Genomic DNA, 22,708 nt, shown 5'->3' on the forward strand with positions numbered 1-22,708 from the left:
CTCCAACTCTCTCAGCCTGTCTCCACAGGAGAGGTGCTCCAGCCCTTTACCCTTTACAACTTCACTCTCCATAAATCCAACAGAGCTGTAAGCAGCAGCAGGGCTGAGTCTCAAGGCATTGGGTACTTAAATGGCCAGCTCTGGTTTAATCTGTGACTTTTTTGTGGATGCAGAAATCCTAGTGTATACCACAAGGCTGCAGGGAATTTACAACATACAAATCCTACTGCTGTGCACACACACATGGGATACAGAAATAGTCCAGGCTTGTGCTGCAGCTCCTGAGCTGCTACATTGCTGCTATTGAAAAGGAGGCATCAGACACAAGCTCCACACAAAATCTGACACCCAGGCCTTAACTCTTGACAATCAAGGGAGGTAAATGACACATGCAGAAGAAATCAGCAGTTCACAGCTCTGCAGCCAGCTAGCAACCTGGAAGGTGAACCACAGAATCAATAAGGTTGGAAAAGACCTCAGAGATCATCAAGTCCAACCTCTCACCCAACACCTCATGACTACTAAACCATGGCACCAAGTGCAACATCCAATCCCCTCTTGAACACCTCCAGGGATGGGGAGTCCACCACCTCCCTGGGCAGCACATTCCAATGGCCAATCTCCCTTTCTGGGAAGAACTTTCTCCTCACCTCCAGCCTAAACTTCCCCTGGTACAGCTTGAGACTGTGTCCTCTTGTTCTGGTGCTGCTTGCCTGGGAGGAGACCAACCCCCTCCTGGCTACTACCTCCCTTCAGGTAGTTGTTTAGAGCAAGAAGGTCTCCCCTGAGCCTCCTCTTCTCCAGGTTAAATCATAGAATCAAACCATTGTCAGGGTTGGAAGGGACCTCAAGGATCATCTCCCTCAGCCTCTCCTCATAGGGCTTGTGCTCAAGACCTCTCCCCAGCCTCCTTGCCCTTCTCTGGACATGTTCAAGTATCTCAATATCCTTCTTAAACTGAGGGGCCCAGAACATGTGTGAGGAAATGCCTCAGCAGAGGCCAAACACAACAGAAGGTCACAGAAAGATGGCAGTGGTGGGGACTCAAATGGACAGGTGCTTTATGAGGGAGACTCTGGAGCATTGGTGGTCTCACTGCCTTAAAATCTGTTTTACAGCTCAGCCTGGCCCCTGCTGGAGTGAAGGGAAGGAGGAGCAGCCAGCCTGATGCTGGAGAAGAAAGCACACAAAAGAGCAGAAGACTCTTTGAGGAGGGAGCATTCTCAAGTAGAGAGCAGTGAATAAATGCTGGAAGAGTCTATCTACAGAAAGAATGAAAGGCTTTTAGCCAGACTTCTCTGGTTCCTTCCCTCTCCTAGAAACAAGGAGGAGAACACTTCAGTGCTTGGGATACAGCTAAGGAAGTCTTCCTCTCCTCTCAAAGAGAGCTTTGTTCACACATGAGGAAAATCAAGAGTGTTCTGAACTAGTCTCATGTGAGCAATGATGGTTAAAGAAGTCCTTAGACTGAAGGCAAATAACAGCAGCTGTTGTCTGAGAGACTTGTTTAACAAATAGCAGCAAGACTCAACTGTGAAAAGGATGCACCCCCAGGAAGCCAGCAGAGCACACAGCACACCCAGAAGACAGAACATCAGCTGGGTAATTTATTCCCTCTGCTACCCAGACACCTTCATTCCCAGCACTTCCCTTCCTCTTCATTATGAACCAGAACCGGGCATTGCACCAGCCCCTCCCTGTGCACCAGCCAGAGCTGAGGCTGTTCCAAACCAGGAGCTTCGAAATCCAGCAGCACTTTTCATTTGGGGGAATGGATACAATTATCCTCCAGAGGGACCAGGCAATAAATCACTCAACAAATTGACATGATAAATCAGCAGTGGAGGATGAAGAGCCCAGGCATGCACTCCTGATTGCTTTCTCTTGTGGATGACAAGGCATTCTGGGCTAAAACCAGCTTTGGAAACCTGAAGGCTCCAGCATTTTAAATCCCCAGCGCAGCTTGCCCCACACCTTCCCTTCCAAGCCATCCTGTTGACCTTTTATACCAACAGATCCTGTTGATATTGAGTCTGCTGCCTCTCTCATTTCCAGCCCAGCTATTCTCTGAGTGCACATGTCAGAAGGAGCAGTGTTCTCTTGGAATGGAATGGAATGGAATGGAATGGAATGGAATGGAATGGAATGGAATGGAATGGAATGGAATGGAATGGAATGGAATGGAATGGAATGGAATGGAATGGAAATGGAAATGGAAATGGAAATGGAATGGAGTGGAATGGAGTGGAATGGAGTAGAATAGAATAGAATAGAATAGAATAGAATAGAATAGAATAGAATAGAATAGAATAGAATAGAATAGAATAGAATAGAATAGAATAGAATAGAATAGAATAGAAATAGAAATAGAAATAGAAATAGAAATAGAAATAGAAATAGACCAGACCAGGTTGGAAGAGACTATCAGGATCACCACATCCAACCTATCATCCAACACCACCCAATCAACTAAGCCATGCAACCAAGCACCCTGTCAAGTCTCCTCCTAAACATCTCCAATGATGGTGACTCCACCACCTCCCCAGGCAGCACATTCCCATGGGCAATCTCTCCCTGTGTAGAATTTCTTCCTAACATCGAGTCTGAACCTCCTCTGGTGCAGCTTGAGACTGTGTCCTCTTGTTCTGGTGCTGGATACCTGGGAGAAGAGACCAGATCTTCCCAGTTCTTCCCACCAAGCCAGCTGGGCTTCCTCCTCTAGGTTTCATACAATCCCCTCACTCATATTTACCTCTCTTCACTCTAGAACTCTAGCAGGGCCCACATCAATGTTCCTGCTTTTAAGAGCCACTTTTCCCTTTTGGTTTATCCCACTCAGTCACAAGCCACCTGCTAAGACTGGAACCTTGGCACCTCCTCTCAAGTGGACACAGGACATAATTACAACCTTGGGCTCCAAGGATGGCTCAGTGTTTGCCAAATGCTCTGCTCTGTATTGCCAAGTCCTGGCTTCCCAGACTCCTTGCAATGGCTGCATCCTGAGTCGTGGAGCTGGGACCTGGCAAGACCCAAGGCAGCATCACATTTGGTGTCTGCTCTCCGTCATGAGTAACAGAGAGTGGGGGCTGCATGCACAGTCAGTGCCAGCTCTTCAGCATGGAGTCATGTGTGGGATTCCTTCCTTTGTTCACCCAATTGGTAGGTGGCAAAAAAGACCAAAACCCTTCAAAACATTTACCCAACACGTGGGGGTGGCAGAATCAGTCAGGAAGTCCTGCTGCTTGTTCTGCAGTATAATCACAAGTCCCTGATAACATCCCAGCTATGGAAGTTCACATCTGCTTTTCCCTCACTGCCACACAGACTAAGAGGAATGACTTGGCTAAATAAACCTCAGCTGGTGGCATTTTTACAACAGGATACAAATGGCAAGGGTTCAGCTGGTGGCAGCCAGCTGGATGGAGTCCAGCTAGAGAAAACGCCTGTGCCCTGCAGAACAAACACTGCAGCACGCTCCACAGCCCCCAAGCCTCAGACTCTGTCTCAATCTCAGTGCAGGAGACAATGAAGGAAAACAAAGGGGAAACTTTATTACCTTTCTTGGGGAGCACCTGCTGTGGGTTTTGGAGGTAAGAAAAGCTCAGGTGGACTGAAGGGCTAGAGAAAGGTGGTTTGCTTCTCTGCTGCTGTCCCTCCTGAGCAGAGTGAGCCATCCAATGAAACTGATTTACTAATTGGACAATGGAATGGCAACAACATCTTTGAAATCATCATTTCATCTCCTCTGTCTCATTGCCAAATCCAACATCTCAACCCTGGAGGATTTTAAGGCCAGGCTGGATATGGCTCTGAGCAATCTGATGTAGTGTGAGGCGTCCCTGCCCATGGCAGAGAGGTTGGAACTGGCTGATCCTTGAGGTCCCTTCCAACCCTAACGATTCTGTGATTCTGTAAGACAGAGACTTTTATTCCATTTTGGCCATTGGGATGTGCTGCCCAGGGAGGTGGTGGAGTCACCATCACTGGAGGTGTTTAAGAGCATACTGGATAAGGCACTTAGTGCCATGGTTTAGTTGATTAGGTGGTGTTGGGTGATAGGTTGGACTCGATGATCTCAAAGCTCTTTTCCAACCTGGTTAATTCAATTCAATACAAGTCAAGTCAATCCTATCCTATCCTATCCTATCCTATCCTATCCTATCCTATCCTAAATCCTATCCTATCCTAAATCCTATCCTATCCATAATCCTATCCATAATCCTATCCTATCCTATCCTATCCTATCCTAAATCCTATCCTATCCTATCCTAAATCTTATCCTATCCTATCCTATCCTACCCTATCCTATCCTATCCTAAATCCTATCCTATCCTACCCTATCCTATCCTAAATCCTATCCTATCCTAAATCCTATCCTATCCATAATCCTATCCATAATCCTATCCTATCCTAAATCCTATCCTATCCTATCCTAAATCCTATCCTATCCTAAATCCTATCCTATCCTATCCTAAATCCTATCCTATCCTATCCTACCCTATCCTAAATCCTATCCTATCCTATCCTAAATCCTATCCCTAATCTCACAACAGCAGCAGAATATCTCCTGCTGCTCCATAAAGCTGAGAGTGATGGTAGGGAATGACTTGCACATCTTTGTTACAGGGTGTGTTTGCCTCTTTGAACTCCAGCTCATCTCACACCCTGCTTTGGCAGAAGGGACAGGGCTGTGTAATCACCAGCAAGCACTCCATGGGCCACACTTGAGGAATAGCTGCACAGGTCAGACAGGGACAAAAGCCCCAGACTGCAGCATCACATCACAAAGATCCACTTCACTCCACTACCTTGCTCTTAATTCAGGCAGCAGTGGATTTGAGCCCCAACAGGCTGTGGCCTGATTTAATCTAGCACACTAAAAATGTTATTCCAGAGCAAGTATGTCCACAGCTTGACTCTGGAGCAGTCATGGCACTTTAAATGATAAACCAGGATTTTTAAGCCAGAATAGATAGATTCCACTTCCTCAGGCAGGCAAGTCTGGACACACAGAACACCTTCCTAGGCACATCTATTTACCTGGGGGGGTAAACCCCTTGGAAAGCAAACCAACACAAAGGCTGTCTCAAACTGGGACAAAGTGGGGGGGCTGCAAAATTGACACCTGCAGCTATCACTTTCCTTAAAGAAGTATCTGAGTTGCTGCACATCCTCCAGTTTGCCTTGAGCTGCCCCTAATCAGAGGCTGCTCTGCCTTCCCTGACACTCTGCAGCAGTGATAATTAACACTGTTCTGCTAACTGCTTGCTAAAGGAAGGTCATTAGCATTCTTGCTGTTTAAGTAGCTCATTAGATCTAGTTTATTAACCTACTCATACAAGAAAGTTGGGGAAGGGAGAAAAAGTGAAGGGTGACACATGATAGGCTGCTTCTTAAAGTCTTTGCAGGTAGTCATAGAATCCTGGACTGCTTTGGGTTGGAAAGGACCTTTAAAGGTCATCCAGTCCAACTCTGCTGCAGTGAGCAGGGACATCTTCAACTAGGGCAGGTTGCTCAGAGCCCTGTCCAGGCTGACTCTGAATGTCTCCGGGGATGGGGGCTCCACCACCTCCCTGGGCAACCCACTCAGGAGTGGCACAACCCCCTTCAAATCAGAACAGCTCAGATTTGCTTGTGATAAATAACCAGGGTCAGCCACTCTCAGACCTCTTTATGAAAGAGAGGAGTTGCCTGTTCAGACATTTGTGGTCTCTGCTGCCAGGTGAACCAGCCTGGGCACTGCCAACCCTCCCAGCCCCTCAGCCAGGGAGAGAGGGTGTTTGCCAAGAGGAGGCTGTCAGAGAGACAGCAATTCAGGTGATGCTCCATTTGCATCACTAGAGATGGACAGATGGGGAGAGCTTTCTTGTGACCCTTAGCACACAGAGGACTGAGCAGGTAGCCCCAGACCCTAGCGGCCAGACCCTGTGGCACTGTCCTGACATTACTTAGCTGGAGTGGCTGGAGGTTGTGTGCCTCAGGGAAAACTGAAGAAGCAGCAGTTAAGGAGGTCAGGACAAATGGGAACCACCACCAGTGGAGTACAGCTTGTACTGAGCCTGTCAAAAGGTGCTGGTGGAGGTGAGCTGATCTCTGGCACTTCAGAACACCCTCCTCATGCATTGATGTTGCCAAGTGACAAGCAGATACAGACAGGTTTCAGTCCCTAGACCTGATGGATGGTTGCACAGGGGAGATGAGGAAGAATTTAATAAGGCAGGAAGCTAACAGGAGAGCCAGCAGCACCAGAGCAGCAAGGACACTGTGTGCCCACAGCAGCCATGTCCCTGACACACGCAGGGAGAGCCAAGCCTGCGGTGGGTGCCCATATCTCATCACAGCCAGGGCTAGAAGCGAGGCAAGGACAGGGGAGGAAAGCTCTGCTGTGCTCAGGTAGGAAGCAAACAACAGACTTGGAGGCAGGAAAGCAAAAAAAGAAGCCAAGGCACAAAGGCACAGCCTCCAAGTTAAAAACTCTCTGTCTGTACTTGGTTTTCCTGGAGGAAGAATGCTCGTGGAGGGAGAGCAGTGTCTGGGTGAAGCATGATGTAAACCCTGAGTGGGGAGGACAGGTTCATGCATGCATGTGCACAGCTGAGCACAGAAGCACAGACTCCCTGGCACTTCTCAAAATTACTGAATTTTTAAATGGCAACAAAGGCATAACCAGAATTAATGACACAAAGAGCTGGAGCTCTAATGCAGCCTGGGAAGAGTTGACAGCTCGCTGTTCCCATTCTGCCGCTGGCTCCATCCACTCAGCTCTTCTGGGTCTGAAACGCTGAGAGGTGTCAGGGCACAGGAAGAGCAGTTAGAAGACCTTTAGCTAATGCTCAGCATGAGTGGTGAGGTTTGAGGTATTTCTCTGACCTGTGCACCCACGTCTGCATAGAGGGATTCTCCAAAGACAGAGAAGTACCAGAGAGCTGCCAAACAGAAAGGGACCTGGGGGTGCTGATTGACAGCTGGCTGAACATGAGCCAGCAGTGTGCCCAGGCGGCCAAGAGGGCCAATGGCATCCTGGCATACATCAAGAATAGTGTGGCCAGCAGGAGCAGGGAAGTCATTGTGCCCCTGTACTCAGCACTGGTTAGGCCACACCTTGAGTCCTGTGTCCAGTTCTGGGCTCCTCAGTTTAAGAAGGACATTGAGACACTTGAACGTGTCCAGAGAAGGGCAACAAGGCTGGGGAGAGGCCTTGAGCACAGCCCTGTGAGGAGAGGCTGAGGGAGCTGGGGTTGCTTAGCCTGGAGAAGAGGAGGCTCAGGGGAGACCTTATTGCTGTCTACAACTACCTGAAGGGAGGTTGTAGCCAGGAGGAGTTTGGTCTCTTCTCCCAGGCAACCAGCACCAGAACAAGAGGACACAGTCTCAAGCTGTGCCAGGGGAAATTTAGGTTGGAGGTGAAGAGAAAGTTCTTCCCAGAAAGAGTAATTGGCCATTGAGATGTGCTGCCCAGGGAGGTGGTGGAGTCCCCATCCCTGGAGGTGTTAAAGAGGGGATTGGACGTGGCACTTGGAGCCATGGTTTAGTAGCCATGAGGTGTTGGGTGACAGGTTGGACTTGATGATCTCTGAGGTCTCTTCCAACCTTGTTGATTCTATGATTCTGCAAGTACCAGAGAGGTTTGGGTGCGATGCACTGAGCAGGTGACATTTCTCCCTGACTACCTCAAGAGCAAAGCAGAGAGTGGTTAAACAGAGATCCTTTAAACTCTGCAGGCTATCACAAAGGTCCTGGAAAAGTTACAGTCATCTAGGAATAAAAACTGCCTCATCCTGTGAAGTACTGCAGCAGTGCAGGGAGTCCTGTTTGTGAGTGAAGAGGCCACGCTGATTTGTAGTAAGTGATCTCAGTGTCTGGCAGGCAGGAAAACCTTACCCAAATTACAGCCTCCACCCTAAAAGTGCATTTGCATAACTGCTTTGTAAGCCAGGCTTAAGCCTTTTTACCACAGCAAAAGTTACCAGTATTTAAAAGAGACATGAAAAACAACCATGCACACATGCTCTTACACACCAGCATGTAACTGGTGCTCTGGGTGCAAGGAGCTGCTCTGCAAGATTTGGAACTGGGGGAGAGCAGGGGAAAAAGCAATCTGAGTCTGACCTTCAACTCACACCACAGGGCAAGGGAACAGCCACACACACGAGGCAGCAGCTGTTAAGTACTTTCTATGTTCCACATGAGGATTATAAGATCAATACAACATTTATTGGCACCCAGCAGAGACAACTGCCTGAGACAGCTTAGTCCTTCAAGGACACGGGTACCTGATTCTTTATTAAGAGGACTGCTAGAGGGAATCTCACCATGAACTCACCAGAGTTCCAGCCATGTTTGATCAAAACATTACTCATGAGGGAGCTTCAGGCAGATTTTTGTAAGCAGTCAGAAGAAATGAGATCTTCAGCATCTCAGCTGAAGTCTGAGTGATCAGGAGGCTGATCTGATTTGGCTTTCACTAACTCTGAGCATGCCTGTTACTGCAGCTCCTTTGATTTATCCTGCCTTCTGCCTCTCTCTCTTGCAAGACCTACACCCTGCTCTTGGTCTGCTTCATGGTGACTCTGGAACAGCAGCAGTGTGAACTGATGCCCTCAAGGCTGGGGATTCCCAGATGGACTATGGGAATTGAGTTCCCACATTCCCTTTAAAGCCAACAGCAGTAGGTTGCTTAGCTCCTGTAGACTGCTGTGAAAATCTGAGTCATAACCCAAGCCACTTCTGTCACCTGCCCAGGTGAGATTTCAGTCCTGCATGAAGGTCTCCATCCTACAACACAGCTGGACAATCCCAATGACAAACAGTTGCAGCTTGTAGTGATCAAGTTGCTTGTTTGCCTTAGGTCTGGTGGAGAAGATGGCTCTTGGTCCTTTCACTTTAAATGGTATTAAATGGTATTTGTTTTCCTGGCTTGTGTTAAAGCTGCAGTTGACCTTTCAGTCATTGTAGCACAGGGAGCATGAATCAGCCAAGCCAGTCCAGAGGCTACAGAAATGGATGCTGCTGCCTCCTGAGACGTGAGAGCTTCCTGCTCTCTTGCCACAGAGCTTTGTACTTGAGTAGTCTCCTCCCAAATGAAAACTGCTCAACAAGTACAAGGATTAGGAAAGAGTAATTCCAGCTCATAATGAATATTTTCCCAGCCTACAGAAGGCCTATAGCAGCTGTTAAATTGGGGTTACAGCATGTTCCAAGGCAGGCATCCTGAAGTAACTCACAACTCCACAATCCCTCTGGGCAGCCTGTTCCAGTGTTCTGTCACCCTCACAGTGAAAAGATTTTTCCTCATGTTTCCATGGGACTTAGAATCATAGAATCAATAAGGTTGGAAAAGACCTCAAAGATCATCAAGTCCAACCTGTCACCCAACACCTCATGACTACTAACCCATGGCACCAAGTGCCATGTCCAATCCCCTCTTGAACACCTCCAGGGATGGTGACTCCACCACCTCCCTGGACAGATGTCCTGACTGAGGCAATCAGCAAGGGAAAGACATGAGGAAAATAGCATAGCATAGAATAGAATAGACCAGGTTGGAAAAGGTCTTTGAGATAGAATAGAACAGAACAGAACAGGTTGGAAGAGACCTTTGAGATCATCGAGTCCAACCTATCACCCAACACCATCTAATCAACCAAACCATGGCACCAAGCAGTCCATCCAGTCTCTTCCTAAACACCTCCAGGGATGGGGACTCCACCACCTCCCCAGACAGCACATTCCAATGGCTAGCAACTCTCTCTGTGAAAGAATTTTCTCCTCACCTTGAGCCTAAACTTCCCTGGCACATCTTGAGACTGTGTCCTCTTGTTCTGCTGATCTCTGAATACCAGCAGGACAAGGCATGTCGTTTTCTTGAAGTCCTATTTATTGTTTGGCTTGTTGGGCTTTTTTTGCTTCATCTGTGACACTCAAGAGCCCTAGGCAACCTTCAAGATGAATTGCCATCATTCAGGGTCCTCCCCATTCCTCCTGGACATGCCTCTTACATAAGAAAAAAGAATGAGCATGCAGCAGTCACCTGAGAGAGCCTCAGCGGCGCTTCAGCCCCTGCCTCATCGTTAGCTCCTGCCTTCAAAGCACATTGCCCTGCTTGTTTCCTTCCCCTCCTTGTCATCCCCCATGTTGCCTGCCCTGCACAGAGCACTCTCTCCCAGTCATTCCTTTGTTCTTGCCACTTTCAGATCGTTTCTAAAATAAGATCACTTCTCCCTTGGTGCTCAGAACCTTGCAGCAAATCCAGCGGAAGCCAAATTGTACACATTTGTTCTCTGGAGAGCTTTCTCATTCTTTGGTCTGTTCAGCCTTATCTGGAGCTGTCTTTTCATGTACACTTCAGGGGGCTACTGAGCCACCACAGCATTTTTGGGAGCTGGCATTCCAGAGTGAATATTTATGGCTGTTTAAATACACACACACACACACACACATCATTAAATAGGATATAAATACATGTGTATAGATACACAGCCCAGTGCCTAGGGGATGAATAGATGGAATAGTCCATCTGAAGTTCCAGGAGGAACTTCTTTATGTTAGAATCATAGAGTCAGACAGGGTTGGAAGGGACCACAAGGATCAGCTTGGGGGGGTGGTGAAGCAGTGGAACAGGCAGCTAAGGGAGCTGGGGTTGTTTAGCCTGGAGAAGAGGAGGCTCAGAGGAGACCTTCTTGCTCTCTACAACTCCCTGAAGGGAGGTTACAGCCAGGTGGAGGTTGGTCTCTTCTCCAAGGCAACCAGGACCAGAACAAGAGGACACAGTCTCAGGCTGTGCCAGGGGAGGTTTAGGCTGGATGTTAGGAAGAAGTTCTTCACAGAAAGAGAGATTGGCCATTGGAATGTGCTGCCCAGGGAGGTGTTGGAGTCAGCATCCCTGGAGGTGTTTAAGAAGAGACTGGATGTGACACTTGAAGCCATGGTTTAGTTAGTCATGAGGTGTTGGGTGACAGGTTGGACTTGATGATCTCTGAAGTCTTTTCCAACCTTATTGATTCTATGATTCTATGATGGAGAGGTGGTGGAGTCTCCAAGCTGTCCTGGACACTGTCCTGTGCAAGCTGCTTTAGGGTGAACCTGCTCTGGTGTCAGGATCTGAGCAGATGATCTCCAGAGGTCCCTTCCAACCCCTACCATTCTGTGATTCTGTGCAATGATGCTTTGGGGTTCTGGTTTGTTTTTAAAGTAAAGGTGGACAGCACACAGCAGCTGTGTCACAGCAGTGCTGAGCTGGAAGAGCACATCAAAGGTCTCTCTCCCATCAAAGGTGATGGGGACTACTGAAGATCCCAGTTACCTCACTGGAGAACTGTCACACCCTCAACACAGGAGGAGCAGTGCCACACAGGGTTTAGATGGAAGCTGTTGCACTTTATAAATGATGCTGTGGGCTCTCTGAGCCTCAGTGCATCAAACTGCACAGAAGGGGGCAGGGGAAAGAAATGACCCCAGGATAGCTAGAATTGTCTCCCTCATTAAATCTCCCAGGCCTTATTTTGTTAACTGTGAATGTTCTCTGGTTGCCTTTTGTTTTGCTCTGCACTAGGCTAATGGTGGCATAATAAGGGAGACCTCCAGGCAGGCCAAGCAGCACTAATAGGAAGGAATATTACTAACAAAAACCCGTAGCACACACACCAGAAAGGAATACTAATGAAAAGCCCCCAAACATCCACAGCCATCCTGCCATGGACTTTACACCACCACTTGTTATCACACAAAATAGGTTCAAAATATCAGCAGGTCAGAGCAGCTGCATCTTGCTGCCCACAAACAGCTCTCTGGCTGATGAGAGCAGATGAGCAGCTAAACACACAGGGCTCTGTTCCAATCTCATTTCTAATGGACCTGTGTCCGCTGCACAGAAGCCACTGCTCTGCCTTTACAGAGCTCTCTATAAGCTGTATAAATGCCCCAGGCTAAAAAGATTCAGAAGCTCACTTCTTGTGCCCAAGTGGTCCTTCCAGGTTTGCACTGTAGCCCCTAAAGAAGTTGCATCACTGCACCCCTTCCCGTTCTGCTGGTGAGCACCGGCCCTCCCTTCCCCAGCACGGCTTAACTTGGCGTTTTGGACAAGCAGTTAGTAAACAAAAACAAACATGGGCAGCAGCCCTGCCAAAACCTGCTGTGAGCACTTACAAATCCAATCAGATAAGGACTGCCAGCATCTCCCAGGAGGTGTGAAGTGAAGCTCTGCAAGGCCACTGCGGTTGCTCGGCGTGTTGGAATGACCACGTACTGCAAAGAGGAAGGGGGGAAGAGAGGGGGGAAAGAAAGGGAAAATACATCAGGAAAATGATGCAAGAACCTGTCCAGATGTCTTGTAGTGCTCACCTCATACCCAGGGCAGGATAAAGGAAACCAGCCCCTGCAGATGGCAGTGCCCAGTACAGGGAGCCAGTGTCCTGTACATGGAGCCAGTGTCCTGTACATGGAGCCAGTGTCCTGTACATGGGTGGCTCAAGAAACCAGGGAGCTCAGCTTTTCTACTCCTTTTCTAACTCCTCCTCCTGATAGCAGGCTTTGAGGGAAGGGAGCTCTGTCCAGCCTGAGTTCTGAAAGACTGGATGTGGTATTGAGTGCCATGGTTTAGTTGATTAGATGGTGTTAGCTAATAGGTTGGACTTGATGATCTCAAAGGTCTTTTCCAGCTTGGTTAATCTTGTGATTCTGTGAATTCCTTTCAGCACCAGTGAATCCATGAGACTGACTACAAACTTTGACCACAAGACCCTTTGCTGGTGCTCCTCACTTGATACTTCCCTTGGCTGACAGGGACAGGGGATTGAGGTTGTTTGCAGTGTGTCACTTGCTCAGCACCACCAGCATTCCCAGGGAGGACTTTGCTGGAACCTGGGATGTTGTGGGTTTTTTTCCATAAGAAAGGTATCTGTTGGTTTCCTAACAAAACCTCACATCAGTAGGAAAGGTCTCACATCCTCCCCACCCATTCCATCTGTAACCATTTTGTCTTTTTCTCAAGACCCTCAGTTCCACTTGTGAAAAGTGACAAAGACACATCGAGAAAATCTTCCACAGCCAAGGCACTGCAGTTCCATAGAATCATAGAAACACTAAGGTTGGAAAAGACCTCAGAGATCATCAAGTCCAACCTGTCACCCAACACCTCATGACTACTAAACCATGGCACCAAGTGCAACATCCAATCCCCTCTTGAACACCTCCAGGGATGGGGAGTCCACCACCTCCCTGGGCAGCACATTCCAATGGCCAATCTCTCTTTCTGTGAAGAACTTTCTCCTTACCTCCAGCCTAAACTTCCCCTGGCACAGCTTGAGACTGTGTCCTCTTGTTCTGGTGCTGGTTGCCTGGGAGAAGAAGCCAAGCCCCTCCTGGCTACAACCTCCCTTCAGGGAGTTGTAGACAGCAAGAAGGTCTTCCCTGAACATCTTCTTCTGCAAGCTAAGCAACCCCAGCTCCCTCAGCCTCTCCTTGTAGGGCTTGTGCTTGAGGCCTCTCCCCATCCTTGTTGCCCTTCTCTGGACACATTCAAGTGTCTAATATCCTTCTTGAGTTTGATCTCTCCTCCTCTAATAGGCCCTGACAACCTCACCCAGGTCATGTATTTAGATTCAGTAGATTCAGTATCCCTAAGGTTGGAAGGGACCTCAAAGATCATCAAGTCCAACCTGTCACCACAGGCCTCATGACTGGAGTAGGGAGGACACTGCTGCCCACTGCAGGCTTGAACTCATGACCTTCCCATTAAGGGTCTTATGTGCTACCAACTGAGCCACTTGAGTTCTGTAGAATCAGTCTTGTCTACACTGGCTCAGTGGAAAACACAAATTACTTCTGCATTAAGGGACCAGAGCTGACAGAAAACAGAGCCCCAACCATGGGAAGGGATCAAGGATTAAGAAAAGAAAACAAACCCAAGCACAACAAAACACAAAACCAAACCCACCACCAACAAACCAAACCAAACCAGCCAAACCCCTGTCCTGGGGAATGACTTTAAATTGACACCACACATTTGGGAGCAGAAAAAGGCAATGGTCTCCTGTGTAAAACTTGTGAAGGGAGCTGGCTAAGAAACATCTGGCATCAAGTCCACATATCCTGCTTTATAAATTGATCCTTTCTTGATTCAAAGACTGTGAGTAATGAGGAATTCAATAGGTCTCTAAATCCAAGGGAGCTTTGTTTCCCCATCTAGGCACCGAATCTGCTTCTGCTGGGCTTTTTTTCCTGCTGCTCTGATGAGCTATCAACCCTGCCAGAAGTGATTCTTTGTTTAGCGATTGGTAGACCATCATCCCTCTCACTTGTCCACTTTCCCTCTGATGGGCTGCCCTCAGTCCTTCCTTTAGAAGGCATGCCTTCCCTAGACCTCAACTCCTCCTTGCAATCCTTTCCTGCAGTCAGTCATTAATTAAATGTGACACTTCAGGACTGACCCAGAGAGAGGTACACAGAGCTCGCTGCTCAGAAGGGCCGTGGCTTGGGGCACAGGATATGAAGCACTGCTTCAGTGCTTTAACACTTAGGTTAGTGCCCTGTCTGCAGTGGAAAGAGACATAAATAACACAAAAGGAGAGAAAATAAACAGCACTGAGAAAATCCACACCAGAAGACAAATCCACACCAGATGACAAATCCACACCAGAGGACAACTGATAGCTATTTGGAATGATCACCTCCTTCCAAGCAGAGGCACTTAGGAGCTATGAGTAAAAGGAGATTAAATGCTTTTCCTCAGGGTTTTAACCATGTGCTCTCAGGATGACCTGCCAGGGCTTTCATTGCTGCTTTGACAGCTGCAAGTGCACGCTGCTAATGCACTTTGGTGCCACACATTAGCTGGGTACCCTCTTAAAGTCCTGTTGTGCCACAGAAGAGCAAAAGATGATGAGATCCCCAGCAGCCACCTGACTGCAGGTGTTAGACACTCTCCTCCTTTGCCATCCAAACAGACTTGAAGGCTCATGGAAATCCCCAGAGGAAAATAAGGTCTAGACTTCATTAGAGAGGCAGAAAGGTACTGAAGGTCACACTGTGGAACAGCAGGAGAGCTACACAATTCATTGCCATTCCCCAAAGATGCTGGGTAATGGGTATGACCTGGACAGATTAGACAGTGGGGAAAAGAAAGCAAGAGTTATGCAATGGAGAAGCATCCTGCAGCAGCTGTTTGGGAAAGGGCATCTGAGGAGAGACAAAATGAACTTCCACTTAATTCAAGAGGTCAGAGTTGTGCCCATCTGTGAAATGGGGAATTTTACACTTGGGTAGAAAGATTTGTCTGTCTTTGAAGTTAGTGTTAACAACTCTGGAGAAGAAATCCTGCCTGGCTCTATTCTCTGTCAGTTTCCTCAGCCAAAGTCATAGAATCATAGAACCATTAAGGTTGGAAAAGACCTCTAAGATCATCAAGTCCAATCTCCTGCCTAACATTTCCACGCCCATTGAACCACATCCTGAAGCATCACATCTACTCATTTTTGGAAGACCTCTGGAGATGATGGCTCCACCACATTGCTGGGCAGCCTGCTCCAATGCCTCACTAAATCACAGAATCCCCAAGGTTGGGAGAGACCTCAAAGATCATCAAGTCCAAGCTGTCACCACAGACCCCATGACTAAACCATGGCACCAAGTGCCACATCCAGTCCCCTCTTGAACACCTCCAGGGATGGGGACTCCACCACCTCCCTGGGCAGCACATTCCAATGGCTAACAACTCTCTCTGAGAAGAACTTTCTCCTCACCTCCAGCCTAAACTTCCCCTGGCACAGTTTGAGACTGTGTCCTCTTATTCTGGTGCTGGTTGCCTGAGAGAAGAGACCAACTCCCTCCTGGCTACAACCTCCCTTCAGGTAGTTGTAGACATCAATAAACATGACAAATGACAGGGCAGATTTGTTAGAGCTCAGCATTCTCAGAGAGTGGCAATGAACTGGTGCCACTCAGAGAAAGAAATGGGAATGATACCTGTGCCATATGTGTGTGTGCTATGTGACACACTCACACACATCAGACATCATTCTGCATGCAGAGCTCTCTCATGCATGCATACAGTTTCGCAACAGGCAATGTTATTTCCAGCAAGTTTGCAGTTTGCCTACTTAAAGGATTTATTGAGGGCTGAAACCATGGATTCAACCACCAAAACCTAATAAATCTAGTCTGGAATTCAAGTGACAACAACTTTCTTCCCCCCAGCCTCAACCCCAACTCCAAAACCCATCATAGTATCATCATAGTATCATTCAGGGTTGGAAGGGACCACAAGGATCATCTAGTTCCAACCCCCCTGCCATGGGCAGGGACACCCCACACTAGATCAGGCTGGCCAGAGCCTCATCCAGCCTGGGCTTAAACACCTCCAGGGATGGGGCCTCGACCACCTCCCTGGACAACCCATTCCAGGGTCTCACCACTCTCACAGTGAAGAACTTCCTCCTCACCTCTAGCCTGAATCTCCCCACCTCCAGCTTCATTCCATTCCCCCTAGTCCTATCACTACCTGAGATCCTGAGAAGTCCTTCCCCAGCCCTCCTGCAGGCCCCCTTCAGATACTGGAAGGCCACAATGAGGTCACCTCAGAGCCTTCTCTTCTGCAGACTGAACAGCCCCAACTCCTTCAGTCTGTCCTCATAGGAGAGGTGCTCCAGCCCTCTGATCATCCTTGTGGCCCTTCTCTGGACACGTTCCAGCACCTCCACATCCCTCTTGTAAAAGGGGCTCCAGTGACAAGCAAATGAACAGGAGAGTTTTCCTTCTCTACCAAAAAGGTATTGGAAAGGACATAAATAAATAAATAATATATAGAATCAGTCAGGGTTGGAAGGGACCACAAGGATCATTTAGTTCCAACCCCCCTGCCATGGGCAGGGACACCTCACACTAGATCAGGCTGGCCAGAGCCTCATCCAGCCTGGGCTTAAACACCTCCAGGGATGGGGCCTCGACCACCTCCCTGGACAACCCAACCCATATAAAAGGTATAAAAGGTGGAAAGCAGCATCTTCAAAACACCAAAAAGTGCTCCACCCTACCCCTGCTTACAAAACGTTTTCTTCTGGCAGAGAGGAAGTAGTTGGTAGCAAACAGTATCTACTGTTCTAGGAAGACAGCAGTAAATTACAGATCTAAATGGGCATTTTTGCTACTAAAATAGACCTAAATTCAAACCATGCATGGCCTGGTTTGCCCATCCCACAGAGGCTGGAGGTGGAAGAGCCACAGCAGCCAAGGCGGAAGGCCGTGGGATCGTCCTGGCTCGTCTCCCACTCCAGGTTCAGGGACAGGCAGCACAGAGGATGGGCAGGGAGGCTGACCAAGCAACTTTGGCAAACCTCTGCTCTTTAAATAGAGGCCCAGAAAGGCCATGGTTTACTGCTGACATCCCCTTCCTGTACTGAAACCAGCAGAATGAGTTGATGGTCTGAAAAAAAGTCAACCAGGAAAGCCAAGGAGAGATCATCCTTCTCCCAGTAAAAGGCCTTGTGCCAGAGGTAGGTTCTGATGCTTATGTCTAAGCTTTGATAGAAACTCTACTCTCTAAACCACTTTCTGGATCAGACAGTAATCTCCAGGACAGTTCACACTAGCCTCTTTCAGCACCAAAGGCAAGGAGAAGACATGCTAACACTGTTCCAAACACTGACAGAGCCTGGGAAATAGTCCAGGTGTCCCTATTGCAACTACTGCTCTGAAAGGGCAAAGGTTGCAACCCAGAGAAACCAGCCTAGGAGAGACTCTTCACTCCAGCTAGGCAGATACTGCCCAAACCAATGTTTTGCAATGGAGTTAAAGAAGGCAGGTGATGGTTTTAAACCAAGAGGGAGACTTAGACTGGAGAGAAGAAAGAGAATTTTTACACTGAGGGTGGTGAAACATTGGCCCAAGGTTGCCCATAGAGGTGGTAGATGCCCCAGCCCTGAAAACATTGCGGGTCAGGTTGCCTGGGGCTCTGAGTAACCAGTTCTAGTTGAAGATGTCCCTGCTCACTGCAGCAGGCTTGGACTAGATGGCCTTTAAAGGTGCCTTCCAGCCCAAACCATTCTGTGATTCTACACCCTGGTCTCCAAATCACAGCACACCCTGGGGCAGGACACATCCATCTGCAACACTTAACCCACGGAAGAAATGCAGAGCTGCCCCTCGGCCCCAGCCTTCTTGGTCAGAGCTGTGCTCCAGTGTTTGAAGTGGGCTGTGTACCTTCATTCAAAGGCACTCCTCACCCTGCCTTAAAATCCACACCACAGCACTCAGATCACTAATGTGTGCAGGGCACACTAAGGGAAGCAACAATGAGAACTTCTGGAAATGCTCTTTATCTTCAGCTGGAAAAACAGGGCAGTGGTTTAGACTACATAAATAATTGGGGTTTAGCTATAGGGAGGACAAAAGCAACATTGCACCATGCCTATAGCACAGCTGAGCACCAGCTTATGCCTGCTGGGCCCCCTGCTCTTTAATATCTTTATCGATGACCTGGATGAGGGCATTGAGTCCATCATCAGTACATTTGCAGATGACACCAAGCTAGGGGCAGGAGTTGATCTGTTAGAGGGTGGAAGGGCTCTGCAGAGGGACCTTGACAGGCTGGACAGATGGGCAGAGTCCAAGGGCATGAGATTAAACACATCCAAGTGCCAGGTTCTACACATTGGCCACAACAACCCCAGGCAGTGCTACAGGCTGGGGTCAGAGTGGTTGGAGAGCAGCCAGGCAGAGAGGGACCTGGGGGTGCTGGTTGATAGTAGGGTGAACATGAGCCTGCAGTGTGCCCAGGTGGCCAAGAGGGCCAATGGCATCCTTTCCTGTATCAGGAACAGTGTGGCCAGCAGGAGCAGGGAGGTCATTCTGACCCTGTACACTGCACTGGTTAGGCCACACCTTGAGTCCTGTGTCCAGTTCTGGGCCCCTCAGTTTAGGAAAGATGTTGACTTGCTGGAAGGTGTCCAGAGAAGGACAACAAAGCTGGGGAGAGGTTTGGAGCACAGCCCTGTGAGGAGAGGCTGAGGGAGCTGGGGTTGTTTAGCCTGGAGAAGAGGAGGCTCAGGGGAGACCTTCTTGCTGTCTACAACTACCTGAAGGGAGGTTGTAGCCAGGTGAGGGTTGGTCTCTTCTCCCAGGCAACCAGCACCAGAACAAGAGGACACAGTCTCAAGCTGTGCCAGGGGAGGTTTAGACTGGGTATTAGGAAGAAGTTCTTCATAGAAAGAGAGATTGGCCATTGGAATGTGCTGCCTGGGGAGGTGGTGGAGTCACCATCACTGGAGGTGTTTAGGAAGAGACTTGATGGTGTGCTTGGTGCCATGGTTTAGTTGATTAGATGATGTTGGGTAATAGGTTGGACTCAATGATCTTGGAGGTCTCTTCTAACCTGGTCTGGTCAGGTCTGGTCTATTCTACTCTACTCTACTCTACTCTACTCTATTTCTAGCCAAAAGGAAGACTTTGACTCTACAGCAAAACATGGAAGCAGCTCCTCCTCCCTGGCAGCTCATGACCATTTAAAAGAACCTAATGCTTTCAAAGGAAAAAGAAAGATGCAAAACAGGGTGGGTTTTTTTTTTTTTGCATGAGTGTCAGGACTTTGCATCAACTGGAGGATGGCTTTTCCCAGCAAACATCTGAAGGGACTGTGGCTGCAACAGCTGAGGCTCTTGAAATTGCCTGCTGGCTCTTACACAGCAGTGCCACCAAGCCTCTGCCCTTCGTCTTTATTTTGGAGATGTGCTATGGAGGAGGAACCTCACTATTAAGAGCAGGTTCTACTAAGTCCCAAGCACTCAGCACACTTGCCTGCTTGCTCATTCATTCTTGCTGCTACAAGGCAGTTTTAATGCTGCTTTGGGCTTCTGGTAATTTTGAGGCCAATTTGCAAAGATGGTTGATAAAAATCTGTTTGGTAATTAGCACGCTCCGTAAGCAACATCCCTCCCTCCCTCTCTCCCTCCTTCCCCCCCCTTCCCTGAAGCACCATCTGAACATGTGCCTGGGAGGAGATTTGGAGAGTTGTGCTCAGGAGAATAAGGCCTGGTTTGCACAAATTTGCATTTGGAACAAATATCAGCCTGTTAAAGTCTCAGGCAGTGCCCTGCGTTCTGCAGTGCTGGCGCTGGATCAGACCCAGCTCTCAGCGCCTCGCACTGCAGACGCTTTGAGGAGCTGCACACCCCTCGTTAGCCTGGCAAGGACAGGAGATGCAGTGGCAGCACAAAGCTAGGAAGAGCCAACAATTAAGTTTGAAGATGATAAGCAAACATCCTTGGCTTGCCAAGGCCATTAAACTTGCAAAAACCTCTGAAGATGCTTCACCAACTTGCCCGTTGGGGTTCTTAAGCAGTCATGAGATGTGTGAACCTTGGGAGGGCTATAGCAAATCAGTTGGGATGCACTTCCCCAGAAAAAGCCTCACTTCTGGCATAATGAAATCAGTGGGAAGTGTTCAAGCTACTATTGAGAGCTTTTTATCCATGAAAACAGGATAATATTTATGTATATGATGCAAGTGTTGTTAAGCTTAGACTAATAATGCCTTAAAACTCCTCGCCAGCCTCAGGCAACAACAGACACACTTCTGATTACACCAAATAAATAGTAATCAGGAGAAATTAATTTGCCAAACATCTGAAGTGTGTCTGGCTGAAGCACATCCACACCTTCCTCTGGCGAGGGCTGCTTTGCGAAGCTGTCTGTCAAACACGGTTATAGCCCTGGCTCTCACCTTTTGTCTGGCTAAACATCCTCTCAAGCCCCTTGTGTAATACAAATGCACTTCAGACCATCTGTCTGCAGGCTTGCATTGATCTGAGTGGATGTTTACATTTATTGGGAGAGCACTTTTACAGGGCTGCTGGTGCTGGTAATGCATTAAGCTGGGCATCAGAGATGACACTCAGTGAATTTTTTTCTAAGCACACAAGAAAAGAGCTAGCTTAGGAGTTGGCATCAATTGCCAAAAGCCAGCTTTAAACATGGCTTTAATTTCTTTACTATGTCACACACAGAGAAAGAGTCAGGTTGGAAAACCCCCTCAGGGTCACTGATAACCCTGCTCTACAAGGTCCACCCCTAAACCGTATTCCCCAAGCACCATCTTTTGGAAACTGGAACTCAGGAGTTGTTTCCAATCGTTTCTGTTGGGAGTTCTTCTGCACTATAGCAACATAAATAACTGCAAATGCTTCCCTACAAACTGCAGCTGTCTAGAGGGTGCTGTAAGACAGATGGCAAACCCTACAAAAACTGTTAAAAAGTGACAGGATACTGAGGTCACCTTGAAATCAACACCAAAAACATCCCAGCAATTGCAATAGGGCAGTGATGGCTTCCTTAGTGCACTTGATATAACAAAGTGCTTGGTTGAAAAATGTCTTTCAGGATTAGCTTGAGACAATGCAGGTCAAGCTTCAGCTCTCTCTCTCTTGCACAGATTTTCTGGAGGACCTTGAACATGTTCAACATCTTTATCGATGATCTGAATGAAGGGATTGAGTCCATCATGAGTAAATTTGCAGATGACACCAAGCTGGGAGCAGGTGTTGATCTGTTAGAGGGTGGAAGGGCTCTGCAGAGGGACCTTGACCAGCTGGGCAGATGGGCAGAGTCCAACACGGTGGCATTCAATAAGTCCAAGTGCTGGGTGCTGCACTTTGGCCACAACAACCCCATGCAGTGCTACAGGCTGGGGTCAGAGTGGCTGGAGAGCAGCCAGGCAGAAAGGGACCTGCGAGTACTGGTTGACAGTAGGCTGAACATGAGCCTGCAGTGTGCCCAGGGGGCCAAGAAAGACAATGGCATCCTGGCCTGCATCAAGAATAGGCTGGAGGTGAGGAGAAATTTCCTCACAAAGAGAGTTGTTAGCCATTGGAATGTGCTGCCCAGGGAGGTGGTGGAGTCCCCATCCCTGGAGGTGTTCAAGAGGGGACAGGACATGGCACTTGGTGATATGGTTTAGTCACGAGGTGTTGGGTGACAGGTTGGACTTGATGATCTTTGAGGTCTCTTCCAACCTTATTGATTCTGTGATTCTATGTCTGACAGGTCCCCTCTGTGCAGCTGTGCTGTGTTGGCAGCAGCGCTGGCTACCTCAGCTGCTCTTTGAGACTCACTGTTGGAGGGCTGCAGATGTGCTCCACGGCCAAGCCCATGCTCATTCTAGCCAATGCTAGTGAAGATATAAAAGATTTGCTATTTCAGTCCATCAGCTAATTCTGACCAGAAAGTTGGGAGCACTCCTGAGAACATCACAGCCAAAGTCAGATGTGAAGGGATCTCTGGCAGGAGGCAGTAACGAGCAGCTACAAGCACAGGACTCTAATTCCTTCCTCAACACATCTAAGTGCTGAGATACCACTTAATGAATGGCCACAGAAGCCTTGAACTCAGCACAAGCTGCAACCCCCCTCTAAGTACAGAGGAGCCACCTGTGCAGCCCAGGCAGAGCTCTACCACACTAAAGCTAAACTGGTAGGAGGAATGAACCTCGGTAATTAAAAGCTATCTAATGCTACTCAGGTACACTGCTAACCTTTGTTTCTCTGGGCTTCAGTCACATCTGAGAGGAGCAGAGTTAACCACCCCCAACCTCCCAAAGTGTTCTCTCTACAAAGGACTTAAAGTTCATCAAGCAAGGCAATTATGGCACCTACAGTGTGCTACCTTAAAACCTAAACACCTCCTTGAGATGAAACCATAAACAGAACTGAAGCAGAAGCTTGAA

At 48.3% G+C, this 22,708-nt stretch overlaps 1 protein-coding gene across 2 annotated transcripts in view; it reads right to left on the reverse strand.

Annotated features, from left to right (window-relative positions):
- Nucleotides 1-22,708, reverse strand: part of SPNS2 (SPNS lysolipid transporter 2, sphingosine-1-phosphate) — a 182,422-nt gene that overhangs the window by 29,728 nt on the left and 129,986 nt on the right. For both annotated transcript variants that reach the window (XM_068154482.1, XM_068154481.1), the window contains exon 10: nucleotides 12,145-12,243. In XM_068154482.1, the coding sequence (XP_068010583.1) occupies nucleotides 12,145-12,243 (99 nt within the window). The remainder of the gene's footprint in view (nucleotides 1-12,144; nucleotides 12,244-22,708) is intronic.

This window comes from Melanerpes formicivorus, unplaced genomic scaffold, assembly GCF_026170545.1.
Source record: "Melanerpes formicivorus ecotype bairdi unplaced genomic scaffold, bMelFor1.0.p_v2 SCAF_29, whole genome shotgun sequence".
NCBI classification, from domain to species: Eukaryota; Metazoa; Chordata; class Aves; order Piciformes; family Picidae; genus Melanerpes; species Melanerpes formicivorus.